At 38.4% G+C, this 18,114-nt stretch overlaps 1 protein-coding gene across 1 annotated transcript in view; it reads left to right on the top strand.

The window, feature by feature from the left end:
- LOC134748276 (baculoviral IAP repeat-containing protein 6) overlaps window positions 1-18,114 on the top strand; it is an 84,617-nt gene that overhangs the window by 2,838 nt on the left and 63,665 nt on the right. Inside the window, exons 3-9 of the mRNA XM_063683010.1 lie at window positions 6,983-7,111; window positions 7,863-8,098; window positions 10,457-10,658; window positions 11,263-11,500; window positions 12,412-15,157; window positions 15,423-15,677; window positions 17,490-17,671. Of these exons, the coding sequence (XP_063539080.1) occupies window positions 6,983-7,111; window positions 7,863-8,098; window positions 10,457-10,658; window positions 11,263-11,500; window positions 12,412-15,157; window positions 15,423-15,677; window positions 17,490-17,671 (3,988 nt within the window). The remainder of the gene's footprint in view (window positions 1-6,982; window positions 7,112-7,862; window positions 8,099-10,456; window positions 10,659-11,262; window positions 11,501-12,411; window positions 15,158-15,422; window positions 15,678-17,489; window positions 17,672-18,114) is intronic.

Genomic DNA, 18,114 nt, shown 5'->3' with positions numbered 1-18,114 from the left:
GTGCAAAGTTAGCTTAGGTGGACTCGAACACCCATGAATGAATTGGACTCGTCAAAACGTACTAGTAGCCACCAATAAGATCCACAATTTTCCGTCTCCATCAGCTTTAAATCAGTCCCCGTGTACGTGTACAAGTACAAATTAAATTCGAGTTTTGAACTTATAGAAATAAAAGAAAGTTCCAAATTCAAAAGCGCAAAAATTGCCCTGGGTCTTACGAGGCTATAGTAAGTTTTGAATTGATGTGGATATTAGATAAGAACAGCACTTCTCAAACTATTGGTCGCGACCGATTGGTGGCGCGAGCGAATATTGAGTGGGCCCTGACACTACTAGGGAATCTGAGTGTTACCAACAATATTTATGCCCCCCTTTTGAAAACGGTCAAGAGGTCCTGAATTTGGCAGTATTTGTTAGGTGGGTCGGGGCCCAGTCAACTTTGGAAACCACTGAATTAGAAGTAGGTTAAAATCAACTAGCAGGATTTTGTTGCATTATTAGTGTGCTAGTTACTTATTTATTCACAAGTTTATATGAGTGTGTTAAATGTAGGTTAACAACATTTGCATGGCTTCAGCTAATCAAAAATGGTGGAACAGCTTATCTCAAACAAATTTTTAGACCATTAGAATATTAACACAACAATACCAATACATACCTAATTCTTTATTGCTCACCAACTTAAAAACTAAGATAGGTAGACAAAAGGTGGCATTATAGCTTAATAACCCTACTTTTGCTTGGCTGTAGTTGGGTAAAAAGGGATTTGTTCCAGACAACTTTTAGTTGTTGATTTAAACATTTTAAACACAATCTCCACTTAAAATTCAAAATAAAATAGGACTTTATCATGTGCACTATAAGGTCCCATTTTAATTTACATTGAATATTTTGGTGGTGGAGACAATACACATCCCATATAACCATTCCGGTCGCAGAATCATCAAAGTAGTAACAAAATGTCAGATGTGTTGAAACGGTGTCGTAACCGTTACTACACTTTGCGACTGTGTTCAGTTTTGGTAACTTAGTGTGGTCGCCGTGTGCACACAATGTGACCAGAATTGTTTCAGTAACTAAGTGTCGTCGCCGTGTGTACACTTTTCGGTAACAAGGTGTCGACACATTGTGTACACTTTGCGTTCAGTTTGTGACCAAATCTCTACACAATGTGTCGTAACGGTTACTGAAATGTTTCGAAACATTGTGACCGCAAATGACAATATAAAATACCTCTTGAAAACCAAGGTTTGTCAAACTGTCCATTAATAGCAGTGTTGCCAGATCGTCCCAAATAGGACGATTTTCCGTCCTTTTTAATGCCACACCGTCCTTTTGTCGTCCCTTCCGAACTACCGTCCCTTTTGGGCATCGAGCGTCCAGTATAATAGTTATTTGTTATACAAGGGTGCAAAGTTGTATTTTACCCGCGAGTGTAGAATTGAAACACGAGCAAGCGAAAGGATTCTATAGGTGAACCACGAGCGAAGCGAGTGGTTCTAAAATAGAATCCTGAGCGTAGCGAGTGTTTCAACACACGAGAAGTAAAATACATTTGCGCCCGTGTGTAACACAAAACTTTTCACCTCACTATAGCGAGGAAAGTGCAACATCCACAGGCGTTTAGATCATCTTCATCACTGGAATCACTCATTTCTTTACGATATTATAACGGGAAAACTCTGGAAGTTGTGTATTTTTACGCGAGTCGGTGAGAAAAGGTTTTAAGTAAAAAATTTGTTGACAATGTTGACATTTCTGATGTATGAAATGTCAACGATGCGTTTTGAAATTGCATCGACTCAACTTGTGCGTTCAGAATTATATTTAACATCATTATAAAAAAACAAACGTTTCTTATGGAATTTTAAGGTTTATGACTTAAAATCATTAAATAAAGCTAAATTTGGTATTTTTATTAGATTCTCAAACCATTTATTTAATGATAATTAATATCGAACGAACCATTATCATGAGCGTTTTACGTTTTGTTATCTGTCAAGCTACTTAAACACGCTCCATCCAAGGTCAAATTACTTTCCCCACTAGTGGATAAAACGCGTTTTTCCCCGCTTGTATTGAAGGATAAACGACAACTTTCCGAGCTAGTGAGGGGAAAAAGATTTTATGCCATGTTGTCAATGATTGACGTTATGAAGTTCGGGTCTCTACCTTCTCTTAGCGCCTATCCTTTTGAAGGTATGCTTTACAGTATGTATGATTTACAGTATGTATGCGGTATGCTTTTTTAATAAAAAACCTGTTACGAAAAGGGGACCAACCATTGGCGCAAGTAGCGAATCGCATACAAGAACTGTCGAAATTGAATATAGAGACTACTTGCAAAAAATCAGATCCCGCCCTCAAAAACGAAATTTTACTGGAAACTGGTGAAAAAGTTTTTAAGACAGTCAGAATTAGTAAAAAATACTCGATATCTAAAAACAATAAGGACAAGTGGTTTCTAACTACTGACAAAAATTTAACAGAAATGCAATACGCTACTTGTGTAGAAGGAAAAATAAAAGTCTCCGGCGGGAATATAAAAAACAAATATAATTTTTTTGAGTTGCCATTTATATCATCAAACATAAACATATATGCCACAGCGCTCATTTATGAAACTGAAGAATTGAGAGAATATAATTTAGACGACATTAAATGCAAAGTTTTTGATATGGATTGCAATACCGAAATGGTATTCTTTCCAATATTATCAACGCTTCTATAAATAAACATTAATTATTAACATTCTCTAAGCATACTTTTTTAACCCTTATCTTGGCAAGGCTCAAAATATTTTAAATTTTAATATTTGTTTAGTGGTTGACCATACTAAACTATTAAAAAATAACAAGAAAAAAACCAGGGTTTTCCACTTTACGAGTTTTCGCCCGGGAGGCTATTGGTCATTAAAATCGGTTCGTGTCTCGCAGTCTATATATTATATCACAACCATCCGTTTGTACTTATTTAATACTTATTTAAAACTTAAACTACTAAAACGAATTGCTGAAATCATTATACAAAAATTAACGACTTAATTATATTAGGTATTCTAGTGAGATCCTCATAGATAAAGAAAACATATTTAAAAAAATGCAAGAAATGTCACGGAACGCTCACTTTTTGTATGTACTTTATATGTAACAATGTGTGAAAAATAAATTTTTTTATAAAAAAAACTTCCGGACACAATTTAAGAATCACCAATATAGTACCATGTTTTGTATGAAAACAAAAACCTTTAAATGATCTAAAATGATTTCCAGAACAATATACTAGAAATTGATTTCGTCTAACTTACACTACTTCAAAGTCATAATAATAAAAATTTAGTCTGTAAAAGGTAGAGTACAGGATATGTGTAATACAAATTACTATTTTTAGCAGTCCAAACTTTACGAAGTTTACAAATAAATATGAGCGACAAAATCAGTGCTTTACGCGCGCTAAACGTCCATCAGTTACTAATTTAGAGTCTGTTTTCAAAAAATTGATCTGTAAAACTTCAAGATGAGAAGACGTGCTAATAGAAACCAGTACTTGTTATTTCTATTAAGTACGTATTAAAAGGTGTACAAGTTCTGCGACTTAATCTAACAATTTTACATTTTTGCGACTAAAATCGATAACAGGCTCTTACTAAACTAAAACGACTTGCTGAGATCATTATAAATAATAATTAAAAATTGACTACTTAATTATATTAGGTATTCCACTTTACGAGTTTTCGCCCGGGAGGCTATAGGTCATTAAAATCGGTTCGTGGCTCGCAGTCTATATATTATATCACAACCATCCGTTTGTACTTATTTAATACTTATTTAAAACTTAAACTACTAAAACGAATTTTCATTTTCATTTTCGAATTGCTGAGATCATTATACAGGATCATTAAAAATTAACGACTTAATTATATTAGGTATTCTAGTGAGATCCTCATAGATAAAGAGTACATATTTAAAAAATGCAAGAGATGTCACGGAACGCTCACTTTTTGTATGTACTTTATATGTAACAATATGTGAAAAATAAACTTTTATGCCAAAAAAACTTCTGGACACAATTCAAGAATCACCAATATAGTACCATGTTTTGTATGGAAAAAAAAAAGCTTTAAATGATCTAAAATGACTTTTCACTAGACTTATATTGACCGGTATATAGACCGTGATTACCTTTTGTATTGTTTCTGAGCTCCCGATATCCCCGATATGATATAATGAGGGTAGACAGAGCGCAGTCTACACAACTTTGACACCCACCCGCTATCTTCAGTCACCCGTGAATAAGATGCATGTAACTGCGTCGAAATATCGGGAGCTCAAAAACCAAAACAAAAAAGTCGCAAATTTTTACGCAAATAAATCGTACTTTTTTGGTCTGTCACTATTATTTCTACGCCATTATATTATATATATATATATTTTTTTTTTTTTTTTTTTTGAATCGCTCATACGAAAAGTACGTAAAATCGTACTAAAATATGCGGTTTAGCCAAAAAGTACGATTTTAGTACGGTTTTGGGCGAGGTACGTTTTAAGTACGTATGCTATTCAAAAAGTACGTAAAATCGTACTAAAAGCTCTGGCAACACTGATCTGAAAACAAATGAGTACAAGGAGCCATTTTGCAAATCCAGTAACTTTGTTACTACTTTTGACATATGTCTACACAGTGTCTACACAGAGTCGTAACATTGCGACTACTTGGTGACTGGAATTTTTCTCAGCCTTAAACCATATTTTTACATCATAACTACCAAGTTTAGTAGTATGTAAAGCGTTTTTTATTATTATTTAGGTATAGTATATGCATCGGAGCACTAAAATTGCATCAAATAATGTAGTTATGAACACATGCACTGAGAAGTAAATAATTTCATTTCTGGCTAAACTAAAATAATGAGGTGGCGCGTTGATAAAATTACACCTAGTTAATCAAATCACTCGAGCAGTTTAATTTCCCATAGTATTTAAAGCCATAATGTAATATAAATGCAAACAATAAATACTTACGTCTTGTAAATCCTTTTTAGCGATGGCGTTTGTCACTTGTTTATTTTTATTTAAGTATATTTCCATCCGACAGTTCCCATTTGAAACGAACAAAATGAACGAATGATTTTGAGATAACTAGTCGCAAACTGGTAACAATGTGTGCACACGGCGACGACACTTTGTGACTGAAATGTGTCTGTGTCGAGCCTTCCCCATTTTGGTAACGACGACGTAACGGCGACCACACTGCGACCGTTTTGTGACCGGAAAAGACGGTGTCGACGCAAGATGTGTCTACACCGTGTCGTAACGGCGACCGAAAATGGTTGTTAGGGATGATTCAACGAATATGAGTAGTGGTAGCTAGGAGTTCCTTACCAAAGATAAACTGAAATATAGGAGGAATAGTGTTTCATTTTTACGATTTTCATTTAGCTTCACTCAAATTCTTGTTCTCACCAATGAAAAACGGTTATATACCAAAAAAATATTAAAATCCATACTAATATTATAAATGCGAAAGTCTTTCTGTGTGTGTGTGTTACCTCTTCACGCTTAAACCGCTGAATCGATTTAGATGAAATTTGGCATAGAGATAGGTTGAGTCCCTGAGAAGGACATAGGATAGTTTTTATCCCGAAAATCATCCCTTAAGAAAGTAAAAAGCGGGGTGGAATTGAGATAATTAATGAAGTGCCTGCTAATTTGTGTGCATAATATGCTCAAATTGAATTGCTATGAGAATTTATCCAGGCGCTATACTTACTTTAGCTGCTGTTACTAAATCCACGCAGACGAAGTCGCGGGCAAAAGCTAGTTGGTCAATTTTTAGAAGTTACACAACAAAAATCAACTACATAACAGCAGTGGGTAGAAAAAGCTTTATGTGGCTACTATCACAGTAGAGTAGTATATTACTGAACCTTCTACATAATAAATAAGTTTTAAAATTGGTAGTAAGCCTGATTACGATTTTTAGGGCTACTGCTCACGTGACAATTATGCTTTGTGATGGTTAGAGTTGAAAGTGAAATTTTAAGGGTGCATCATGTTTAGTTACATTAAATTATATGAGAGAGTAGATATGACAGATAGAAAGACAAAAAGCTACACATTTTGTAAGAAATTTCATTTATCCCCCATATATATTTGCATATTTTTTGTAACATTGAATTTGATTCCATAATAAAGAAATTATTCATCAAATTACTCGTGTCACAGCCTACACTTGCACTTGAGTGGTCACTCGTAAACATATGCCTTTATTACCTCGCGTGATGTAGTCGTTGTAAAACAAAATACAATATACATATAACCATGCCGTGTTTCATTGTTATAAAATGGACCGTTCGTTTGTATGTTCTTGCTTATGGTATCTAGGTCCGTAGGGCATAACATTACATCTTTTATGTATGTACTTAACCTACTTTAGCATGGACAAAATTCAGGTTAATGTTTTTGATACTATAAAGAAAAAAAATCAAGGGGCACGCGACGTAAAAAAGGATGGGATGGGAACCGATAGCATTAAAATAATTACAATAAATGACATAATACCATTCTACTCTGTCAAACCTCCAGTTCAGTTTGATTTGCCGAATTGCTGATATTGATGATTCAAATGTCATTTTTTGTGAGATATTAATTGTATTTGCACGGGTGACATTTGTTACATTTTTAACCCCCGTATCGAAGGTTTATTATACGAAAAAAAAAACCTACTTGTAATGTATATTAGCACAGAATACATAATAGGACCACATACAGAATTTTTACTGTGTTACAAAACCGATATTTGACAGCAAACAGTCCCTCATGTTGCATCTTCTCTCCCCAACGCTACGACACGTAATAATTCTCTCTCTCTAGACTAGGAGGCCCGGCTCCTAACAGTCGAGTGATAGGTAAATTACTGACATTACAATTAGTCCTTGTAAAAATATTTCTTATAACATTAATTATCCTTTTGTTTGTTCTAGGCCGTCCTCCTGTACCAGTGCCTGCAGAGTTTGGACGTGCACTCCATCGAGGGCCTCACTGACTTCATCAATGAGCTCAAGAACTCCATTGATGCTGAACCGGCCAGAAAAGGAGTTAAGGCGCAAAAGGTAATACTTGATTAAACATTTGCCTGAAGCTGGAATGCAGCGGAGTTGCTCCATACAGGGCAAAGCTTCTTGAATCCCTGAGAGATCTCTCTGAGGTCCTACTCAATATCAAAGGTTTGATAGGATTCCTTGAGGAGTTCTGCTGACTGGACTAGCCTACCACTCACCCTTTGAGTTGCGGAAAACTGCCCGGGCTACAATAGAATGACCTAAAATGTCAAATTAATAAATTACCAACAACCAATATGTTATTTTTATTTAAATTGAAAGTAGAGCATGTTAGGCAAGCTGTTTCTCAGTAGCTTAAATAGAGCCTCGCTCTGTGCATTTGACAGTATCACAGAATAACTAATAGTACTACCACAGTACTTATCAGTCTTATCAGTATGTTTCCCCAAACATATCCTCAGAAAAATACATTTAAATTATCATGAGTCATACTGGCATTAAAATCAAAATAAATCGCTTATACTCAAGTTCTAATTGTGACTCGAATCATGTAATTTAATTTTAATTCCGCTAGGACTCACGATAGTGTATTCTGGGAATCCCGCGCAATCGTATCGGAATATCGGATATCCCAAAATGGACTCTGATTTAATGGAATTATGGGTGATTTTCGTAATTACGTTACATTCGGAAGTATTTCCGCACATACCTTGTATACTTCTTACTGGCACTACTTTATATTATAACAACAAGCGTTTCTACTAAGTTCCATATAATATACTAATATTAACTTACTTTCCAGTGGAGCACGGTCACCATATGCTTACCCCAGTCCACACTCCGGCTGGTCACCACCGGTGTTGTCCAAGAGCTCAAAGGCCAAAGCCGGAGGATCCCTGCCCTGGCCATTGCTTCTGCTGTGGGGCAGCGGGCTAATGAGCTGATGCCGTGCTCAAGAGATGAGGAGTCGAGGGCACTGATGTACTCCGAGGCTGAGCGTAAGGAGACCTTCAAGCGGTGGCCTCATATGGATTACAAGTGAGTTCATTTTATTTGTATTAGGCTAAGGACAAAAGCTATAACCGGAGGATTCCTGCCCTGGCCATTGCTTCTGCTGTGGGGCAGCGGGCCAATGAGCTGATGCCATGTTCCGGGGATGAGAAGACGAGGGCACTGATGTTCACTAAGGCGGAGCGCAACGAGACCTTCAATCCTCATATGGAGCCTATGCTGTAATCATGTAAAAAATATTTTCTGGTAGTGGTGTAAAAATATTTCTTTGCTGAAATGCTGGAGAAGAAAATGCGGAAGGAAGTACCTTCATATCAAACTATGAAATTGTATTGTATTGTATTGTATTCATTTAATTCAAGCAACATGGCTCATAAAAGCTTTGAAACATAAAGATCTAAAAAATTAAAAAATTGTGTATAAAACATGGTTATTGATGGCTCTAAGGAAAAACGTATTCTACATACGAGACTAAAATACACAGCACAAAATGTCTTTTTAGGGTTCCGTACCCAAAGGGTAAAAACGGGACCCTATTACTAAGACTAAAAAATAAAATATATGGGATAGGAATTCGCGGAACTGCTTTCGGATGGCTAAAATCTTACCTAAAAGATAGAAAGCAACTAGTTGAAATAGAACACTTTAATTTTGCAACTGGACAAATAGAAAATGTCAAATCGAATTATGAAACTCTTAACGCCTCTATCCCGCAAGGAAGCGTTATTGGATGTTTGCTTTTCCTTATTTACATCAATGACCTCCCAAAAATCACAAATGATCCCTGTGTGCTATTTGCCGATGATGTGTCACTAATTACAGCTTGCCAAAACCCTGAAGACGTCAATGAGAAACTTACAGCTAACCTAAATGTAATCAGTTCCTGGATGAGAGACCATAACCTCGATATAAATTATAAGAAAACCAAAATAATTGCATTCTACCCATACCAGAAAACGCCACTAGATATAGATTACACCTACGAAGATACTCAGCTAGAAGTCGTGCAAAGCGCTACATTACTCGGTTTAGATATAGACAGTCACATGAATTGGAAATCTCATGTAGAGAAAATTAGGAAAAAAATATCTCAATTCGTCTATGCGCTTCGGGAGGTTAAAGTAACGACAAATTTAGAGACAGCACTAACAACATATTACGCGTATGCATATGCCTGGCTAAATTACGGTATTATTCTGTGGGGTAATAGTACCAACGCTCCATTACTTTTTACTCTTCAGAAAAAGCTTGTTCGTATCTTAATAAATAAAACACTTGACGAAATCGAAACCCACAAACCTTATTTTTCTGAACTTGGACTGCTGACCCTTACATCTATGTATATATTAGAAATGTGTAAGTTCGTTCGAAAGCACAGGGAATTCTATATAAAACGAGAGGACCTACCTTCTACACGACCCATACGTAACAAGAATAGACTAATCCCACCACCTTGTAAACTTAAACTACTGTCATCAGGCCCTTTAGTAATGTCTATTAAAATATATAATAAACTCCCGGACTCTATAAAAGAAGAAGAAAATGATAATATATATATAAATAAAATTAAACAGTTATTATTAGATAAGTCATATTACACTCTAAGTGAATTTTTTAATGACATATTATAATTCAATAATATTTATAGATTATTTGTTCTCGTTAATATAATACTTAATGTTTTGAATAATAAATGACAAATTACATTGCAGTTAAAACTTTCGACACGAAGAGTGTATTTTTGACATTTAAATTCTTATTTTTACATTTTTATTATAATGATTGTATGTTAAAATAATTAATCAAAAATTCTCCTCTCCTAATTTAATTGTAAATTATAGTTATAGTATATTGCAGTGCCCAACAGGGTTCACAAAGACCTAGCTTATAAGTTTACCATCTGTACAATTACTTTGTGAATTTGCAATAAAATATTGAGTATTGAAGACTCCTCTGTCCGTCTGTCTGTCACCAGGCTGTATCTCATCAACCGTGATAGCTAGACAGCTGAAATTTTCACAGATGATGTATTTCTGTTGCCGCTATAACAACAAATACTAACAAGTATGGAACCTTCGGTGGGCGAGTCCGACTCGCACTTGTCCGGTTTTTTTTCTGTTATCAAAACTATATGCAAAATGTATTAGTGCAGTTATGCAGTAGACTGTCATACTGAATTTTCTTTTTCTGGGACTATAAATTGTATATATTTATACCTATCTGTTCTTAACATTTACATAGATGCTTCTCTGTCCTCGGCCGGTATCTGGCATCAAACGGTAATGATAATCGAAATGATTAAGATTATTTTGACGCCAAACTGGTAATTACAATAAATATTTCCAATCCTTCAACAAGCTTTCATCATGTTTTCTATTCCTCCAGATGGGCGCTCCCCGCACGCATGGCCCAAGCCGGCTTCTACCACCAACCCTCCCCCAGCGGGGACGACCGCGCAATGTGCTTCACGTGCATGGTGTGCCTCGTCTGCTGGGAGAAGTCCGACGAGCCCTGGGTCGAGCACGAGCGGCACTCCCCCAACTGTCCGTTCGTGCGCGGCGAGTACACACACAACGTGCCTATATCGGTCAGTATCAGCAGTGGTCCGACGGTTAGATGCTGGAAAATTACTTGTGGTTTATTTTATTTGGTAACCAGGTTCACTAATATGGATAGGAAAATTGTTTTGTGGCAAATACCCTTATTCAGATTTACAGACAAAACAAGTCAGAGCCAAAACAAGTTAAGTTAAGAATTAAAAATGGTTTTTCCCATTGGTTAGGATTAAGGATAACCAAGTTACCTAAGATACCTATGTTGTTATAACTCTAGGTCTAGGAGGATATAACAAAACGGAGCCGCCACGTCTGTAATTTGCTGTACAAAAAAGTCTGCCAATTTTTGCGGGGGAGGGGAACGTCAAATGTATACAACGTCAAAATAGCCATGTCAGATAAACGTCAGTCCATACAGTCATTGTGTATGACCATTGGCCGACTATTTTCGACAGAGGGGAATGCCTGTTAATAGCTACTCCGTTTGGTTATATCCGCCTAGCTCTAGGTAAATAAACTAAACAGAGCCTTGTGAATAATAGTCCTGCCTATTTAAATAACCGGGTTTAAAATGTTCATTTAAATTCAAGAAACCTCTGGTTTACCAAAAACTAAATAAAAGTAATTTATTTCCAGGTAACGAATGCCACAGCGTGTGCGGTGCCCAGTCCAAACGTGACCATAGTCTCCAAAGGCAACACAGGCGAACTTATCGCCACTGGTTCTGCGGAAGGCAAAGTCAACATCTGGAAGTTCGACTGCGGTCTCAAGCTGGTCAAATTCATACACCTCTCCCCGTATGACTCCATCTTTAGTGGGATACTGTCTACAGATTGCAATAAAGTGTGGTCGGCCAGTTTGGAGAAGGATTCCTGTAAGTAGACCTTTATTTTTTCATATTTTTAGGGTTCCGTACCTCAAAAGGAAAAAACGGAACCCTTATAGGATCACTCGTGCGTCTGTCTGTCTGTCCGTCTGTCACAGCCTATTTTCTCCGAAACTACTAGACCAATTAAGTTGAAATTTGGTATACATTTGTATGTTTGTGACCCAAGACGGACATGTAACGCAAACAAATGAATTTTAAACATGGGGGCCACTTTTGGGGGGTAAATGAGAAAACTAAAAAATAAAGTTTTTCAAACTATATCGTGTTATATATCAAATGAAAGAGCTCATTGTGAGAATCTCAAATAATTTTTTTTTTACAATTTTAGGATACACAATTTAGAAGTTATTTAAGAAAATAGGCAAAAAAAGACCCCCCCCCCATCTTTATCTCCGAAACTACTGGGTATAAATTTTTTAAAAAAATAAACAAAATAGAACTTTACCTATATATTACAGGAGAACCTATTAGAAATTGCAGTCAAGCGTGAGTCGGACTTAATTACTTAGTTTTTGATCCGACCCCTACGGGTTTTTTAAAGACATTTCACACTCACGTTTCACATAAAAAATACATTGTTTAAATTGTGTAATATACGGAACCCTTGGAACGCGAGTCCGACTCGCACTTGTATTAGTATCGTGGCCCTGTGAATTTGTCGTCCGACTTCCCCCCTTTCTGTACACTAAGATTGTAGAAGGGTTATTTTGGTATTACGGTTGATACAACCAGCTGATTCATCTGGTAATAATATGTAAGTCTTGACGTTACCTGTTTGCGTTCCGCACAAGAAATAAAACGACTTAATTTTAGTGCTTTGGGTTATTATCTTTCAAGTCCTCATAAATTTCCTCAAACTTACCTTAGAAATTAACCTATTGTTTATGTTGTTTCAGCGACCTACAGCCTCGAGCTCACAGCTATGGCGTTCGTCGGCATGACTTCACAACAAGAAACATACCCACAAGCACAAAACACAGAAACAGGCATAGGCGAAAAAGAGACCAGTAACAACAAGACCAAACCGTCACTCATCTGTGCTGTCACCATAACCAGGACTAACAATATTCCCTCAGACCAACCTATAAAGGAGGAGGATTCTAGCAAAGCACTCTTCGACTCAGGTGCTCCAGATAAATTCAAAGAGAGCGTCCAAGCAATGAACGATCAAAATGAAGCCAAGAGCAACCTCTCACCTATAAACAAAATGCTCTTCCTACTAACATATGATATACACAGCTCTTTAGCAGGCTCTATAACAACAGTCGTCCACACATCCAACAGTAGCGGGAATTCCAAACCGGGAGTCAGTAAGAAAGTATGCACGGTCGCTCGAACGGATGACGCCAACATATATGATGAAATATACTTCCAATATTCTGACGAGGACACGGAGCTTCCCCAGTGCACTAGTCTCTTAGACGAGCAGATCAGCAATGTTATTAATCTTAACGCTTCTTCTAGTAAGGAGGACTCTAAAATGTGGGAACCGAAGAAGATCTTTTTAACAAAGCATTATAAGTTGTTACCACCGCCACCGCCTACAGTTCTACTGCCAGAACTACCTGAGTCTGGGCAGGGTAGCATGCTAGACTTTGTAGGCAAGATATCGCAGTTGAAGAGTTGGAAGAGCGGAAATTTAGACTCTGTTGGGACTAAGCTAGCCGACCAGACGGATGCGGTCTTGCAGCAAGCAGATCCCATCACGCATTATCTCAATATGAATGGCCCGTTAGAAATCTCAGACCTCAAATGGTATGAAGGCGGAGAGGGTACAGAAAAGATTAAGGTTACCACATTCGGTGGCAGCAAAGTCGGCACTCAGACTGCAGTGAGCAATAGCAATAATGACGGCTTCGACAGCGATCCGCCGCAAGAAGAAGTCGTCTCCCAAGGCATCGCCGTCCAGTGCTTAAGTCTTCCAGGCATCAAGCTCAACCTTAGAGATGATTCTAAAGTGACACATTTACTACCTACAGAAGACAAGGAACATTTACTAGTAGTTATCTCCAGCATCGATCCAGAAAAGGTCAGAGTGGAGGAGGAAACTGACCATGATGGCGACACAAAAATGGATGTCGACGACGTCACAGAACAATCGGACAAGGCAGATGACAATTCTGACGTGAAAGCATACTTCATACTGTTTAAAATAAACAGCAGCACTTCAATTTTCACTCTAGAAGACAATCCTGTAAATACGATGGAGCTGCCTTATGGAGAAAGTCCTGTAGACTTGTGTCTGCTACCTGTGGACAAGCACGAGCAGTACTCCTTCGCGGCCGTAGGCGTAGACGGGAGCCTCAGACTGTATTCTCTGCCTTCCTTCAAAATGCTCTCGGAGAAGCGAGCTCCAAAGGGCCAGTTCACATCAGTAGCGTACTGTGCATCGGTGGAACGGCTTAGCGTGTCAACGAAGCATGGAATGATATATTTCTACGCACTGAATAATGGCGAGAAGGATTCGACTGGCGATATTGACGAAGACGAGTTCGCTAACATAGACTTCGAGATGCTTCATAGACAACCTAGAGATGAGACAGCAGGGGCCACTCCTGCGCCCGTTATGTTGGCTAACAAGACTGAGCTAGATATGAGCGATCTAGAAACTATGAGTACGTTAATAGGGCCATTCGGCCATGCGAGCACTACGGTGCCGTACAGCGCGGTGGTGCCCGGGTTCTGGTGCGAGTTGTCGCCGGCGCAGCGCTCGCGCTCCGACCACCAGAACAACCGGACTTGGCGTTTGCAAAACACATCTTCCACATGGGACGAACACGTTTTGGAGCTCACTTTACCTTACAGTGTCTCATTAGCTCATATAGAATTTGGATTCACTCTACATTCGTCATGTTCCGCGAACTTACCTATAATCCAAGTGACGCTTTTGAAACAGAATTTGCACGGAATTGGTTATAAGAAGGACGCGTCTTTCGGCCACCGATCGGAGTCGCCGGTATTTTTCCCGACGGTTGACGCTGATATGTCTTCAAATTTAGAGAACCCAGTGAACAGCGAGGAGTACTTGCAAGCGCATAACGCTGAGATCCTCGCTGGCCCCCTCCTACTTTCCTCCGGCTTGGACTTGACACAACAATCTGGAACTTTAATCCTGACCAGTCCTAGATTATACAGGGCTCGAGGCAGAACGTTTTTGATCCACATTAAAACCTTATTCGACCCAGCGAAAGACATGAGCAAAGGTTCGATAAAATCGGGAGAAAGCAGCTCGAAAAAGTCAAGCTTTATCGGCTGCGATTGGTTACACCAAATTTCACTAACAGTCCGTTCCAGTCCTCACACTGACGTTCCTTTGGAGCGACAGCAGCGCATAGCCATGCTTGAATCCAACAGCTTCCTAGATACATTATGCGAAATAGCGGTAAGCAGAGATGATAGTGAGAAGAGAAAGTTAGCTTTAGACATACTCATTTGGGTGATCTCAATACGACTGCAAAGACTCAGACTGGCCAAGACTGACAAAGGCAAAGACAAGGACGCTCAGACTCCCGTGGAGATTCAACAGTTGGAGTGTGTTAAGATCATTGAACAACACACTGATGCTTTGATCAAGAACTGCATTTTGTGCGGAAATAGGAGCTTTGCCAAGAAGTGCGTGAAGATCATCCTTATTACCAGCGAGTAAGTTATACGTTTTTTTATTTATGTAATATTTGTAAAAAAACAACTCAAGTATGTATGTACCAAGTAATATTTGTCAGCAGAAGTAACTACGCAGAAAAAACACTGTAGAGTTAAGTTAACATGTGCTGCATGGTCTTCATAGTTGTCTCAAGCAATGAAAGCTTTTCATTCCTCTATTTGTTATAAATGTAAAAGACAGACTTTTGTAAGCCTCATGTCGCTAATCTAATGACTCTTATTTACACGTTATTTTTTTCCACAGGGGTGTAAAACAGTTGCCGAAACCATGGAAATCCACATTCGACGCGACCCTAACAACCGTCCTGAGCGCTTGCTTGCCGTACGTGGGCGCTTGCGAATCACCCGGAGCTCTTCGTTGGCTCGTGGCTCTCGCACAGCACGCCACGCAACGCGGCGCGGCCGCCGACCTAGTGGCCAAGTGCCTCGCGTTACTAGAGAAGACCGCTCGATGCCTAGCAGAGCGCGGGGATGATTACCACCACTTACTACGAGCTAGGTACGTTTTGAGACACATTTTTAACTCTTATCAAAGATAGATATAAGTCCGTAATAGATGGATACAGTCTACGGAAAAAATGTGCCCCAAAAATCAAGAAAATTTGATTCTCGTTCAGAGGGCGCTACTAGTTTTGGCCTACTGTCGTATATATGGCGTTGACGGTTTCGTCTGTTATCTAACAATTTTAACGCATATCAGTGAAAGAACATGGGTCAAAATCATAAAAATAATTAATGCAAATAAAAAAAAACATTTATCTATATTAAATACATTCTATCGTATTTTTATAAATCTTCATTTTTAGTTTTAAAGTGTGTCGACAAATGGCAGTGAATTTACTGGGGTTACAAAATTTACTATGACAGTACCGCTCTAGTATAAGTTACTCTATGCTCTTATTATCTACTCTCACTGCTTACTTGTACGTGGGCGCTAGTGAGTCGCCGGGACCACTACGCCGGTTCGTAGCTTTTGCTCAACACGCTACACAGTACGGCGCAGCAGCCGACCCAGTGGACAAGTGTCTCGCGTTACTCGAGATGACCGCTCGCTGCCTCGTAGAGGGCGGGCATGAATACGTACGTACGTAGGTACGTCTAGAGATAAATTTATTAAACCAGAAGAGGGTTAGATGAAAAGCTTGTATTCATGGCCGTCGCAGACATTAACGGTTTTAGTTTTAAACTTAAGAGTAAGATAAGAACCTACTTATGTTTACAATAGATTCGATTTCTCTAATAAATGCCCAGTGGGACCTAAAATGGGAAAGTAAAGATACATTTAGAAAAACTTTTTTGCAAGCTATCACAGACTTAAAAGACAGTACTAGTCCGATTTGCACCACTTGCACAGACATTATTATTACGTGATTATTACCCTAAATGTAAGTTGTCAAACATTGCTATTAACCTTTTCGACGCCGTGTCAAACACAAAAAATGTCATACTAACGCCACGTCACCGAAGTGTCAAAACTGAAATTGAACTTTATGCATAGGCATGTAGGTCTATATTGCTCTGTGGTCTATGACCGATTAACCGGTCTTTGGCCCTACGGTGCGTATATATGGAATAGAATAAAATAGAACAGAATAGTTTTTATTCGTAAACACACAGACAATAGACATACATTAAAAGAACATAGTGAAAATAAAGTGTTACGAAATGGCCCCATCTCAGCATGCTGCTGGCGACTTCCAGCGCTGATCTTCCGATGAGACCATCAGGTGAGAATCACGGAAGGTAACAGACAAAAAGAAAGCAACATAAAGGAAAGAACATAAAATATGGCCAAAGATAGATATAACTCCGTAATAGATGGATGCAGTCTAAGGAAAAAACGTGCCTCGAAAATCAAGAAAATTTGATTCTCGTTCAGAGGGCGCTACTAGTTTTGGCCTACAGTCGTATAGATGGCGTTGACAGTTTCGTTTGTTATTTAACAATTTTAACGCATATCACAGTGAAAGAACATGGGTCAAAATCATAAAAATAATTAATGCAAATAAAAAAAATCATTTATCTATATTTAAATACATTCTATCGTATTTTTATAAATCTTCATTTTTAGTTTTAAAGTGTGTCGACAGATGGCAGTGAATTTACTGGGGTTACAAAATTTACTATGACAGTACCGCTCTAGTATAAGTTACTCTATGATATGGCGAAAGATTACACACAGTTTACACAAACTAATACAATAAAGAGATACAATATGACGACATAAGAACATAGCATAAGTACATAATATTAAGTAGAATTACACGGATTGGTGATTGGCGTCCAGAAGGTTAACCCGAGTACTCGACAGATTTGGCCTCTACGGGCTGCCGCTCGAGCGGTGCGTGTTCGCGGCCGACACGCCCGAGCTGGGCAAGGGCTCGTCCACGCCCGTGACGTACGCCAGCGTGCTGTCCGGCGACACCGCCGCGCCCGCCGCCGCCAAGCCCGACTACCAGCTCAAGGACCTGCTCAATCTGCCGCAGGATATGGGTGAGTTGGTACAATACAAGGGCCTATTTCCACTCAAAAGGTGAAAGTCTAACCCGAGACGTAAGGGTTTTCGGAACAATCCGCGGAAGAGTTCACGAGTTACTATTTAGTTGCATGTTTTTTAAAGTGGTAATTTAAGTGTCTACGTATCTCAGGAGTAAAAGTAACATCTTGAGATAAATTAACATTTAAGAGTCCCCGGTAAGCTCGGCCGAATTGCACCTTCCCATACAAACGTAGTTCCGCTCTTATTTTAAAACTACGTGTTGAATTGTAATGAAACTTTGCACATACAATGACATGAGGTATATCTAGGTCTTAAATTAATTTATATAGCTCCAGTTTATAAAACAAACGTAATAGAGCAAAAACAAGTTTTGTATGAAAAACTTAAATTCGCTGTATTTTTTTAACTATGGTATCTGAAGCTAACTAATAACATA

This window comes from Cydia strobilella, chromosome 16 (genome assembly GCF_947568885.1).
Source record: "Cydia strobilella chromosome 16, ilCydStro3.1, whole genome shotgun sequence".
NCBI lineage: Eukaryota > Metazoa > Arthropoda > Insecta > Lepidoptera > Tortricidae > Cydia > Cydia strobilella.
The sequence above is the reverse complement of the archived record's forward strand: the minus strand, read 5'-3'. Positions and strand labels throughout refer to the sequence as shown.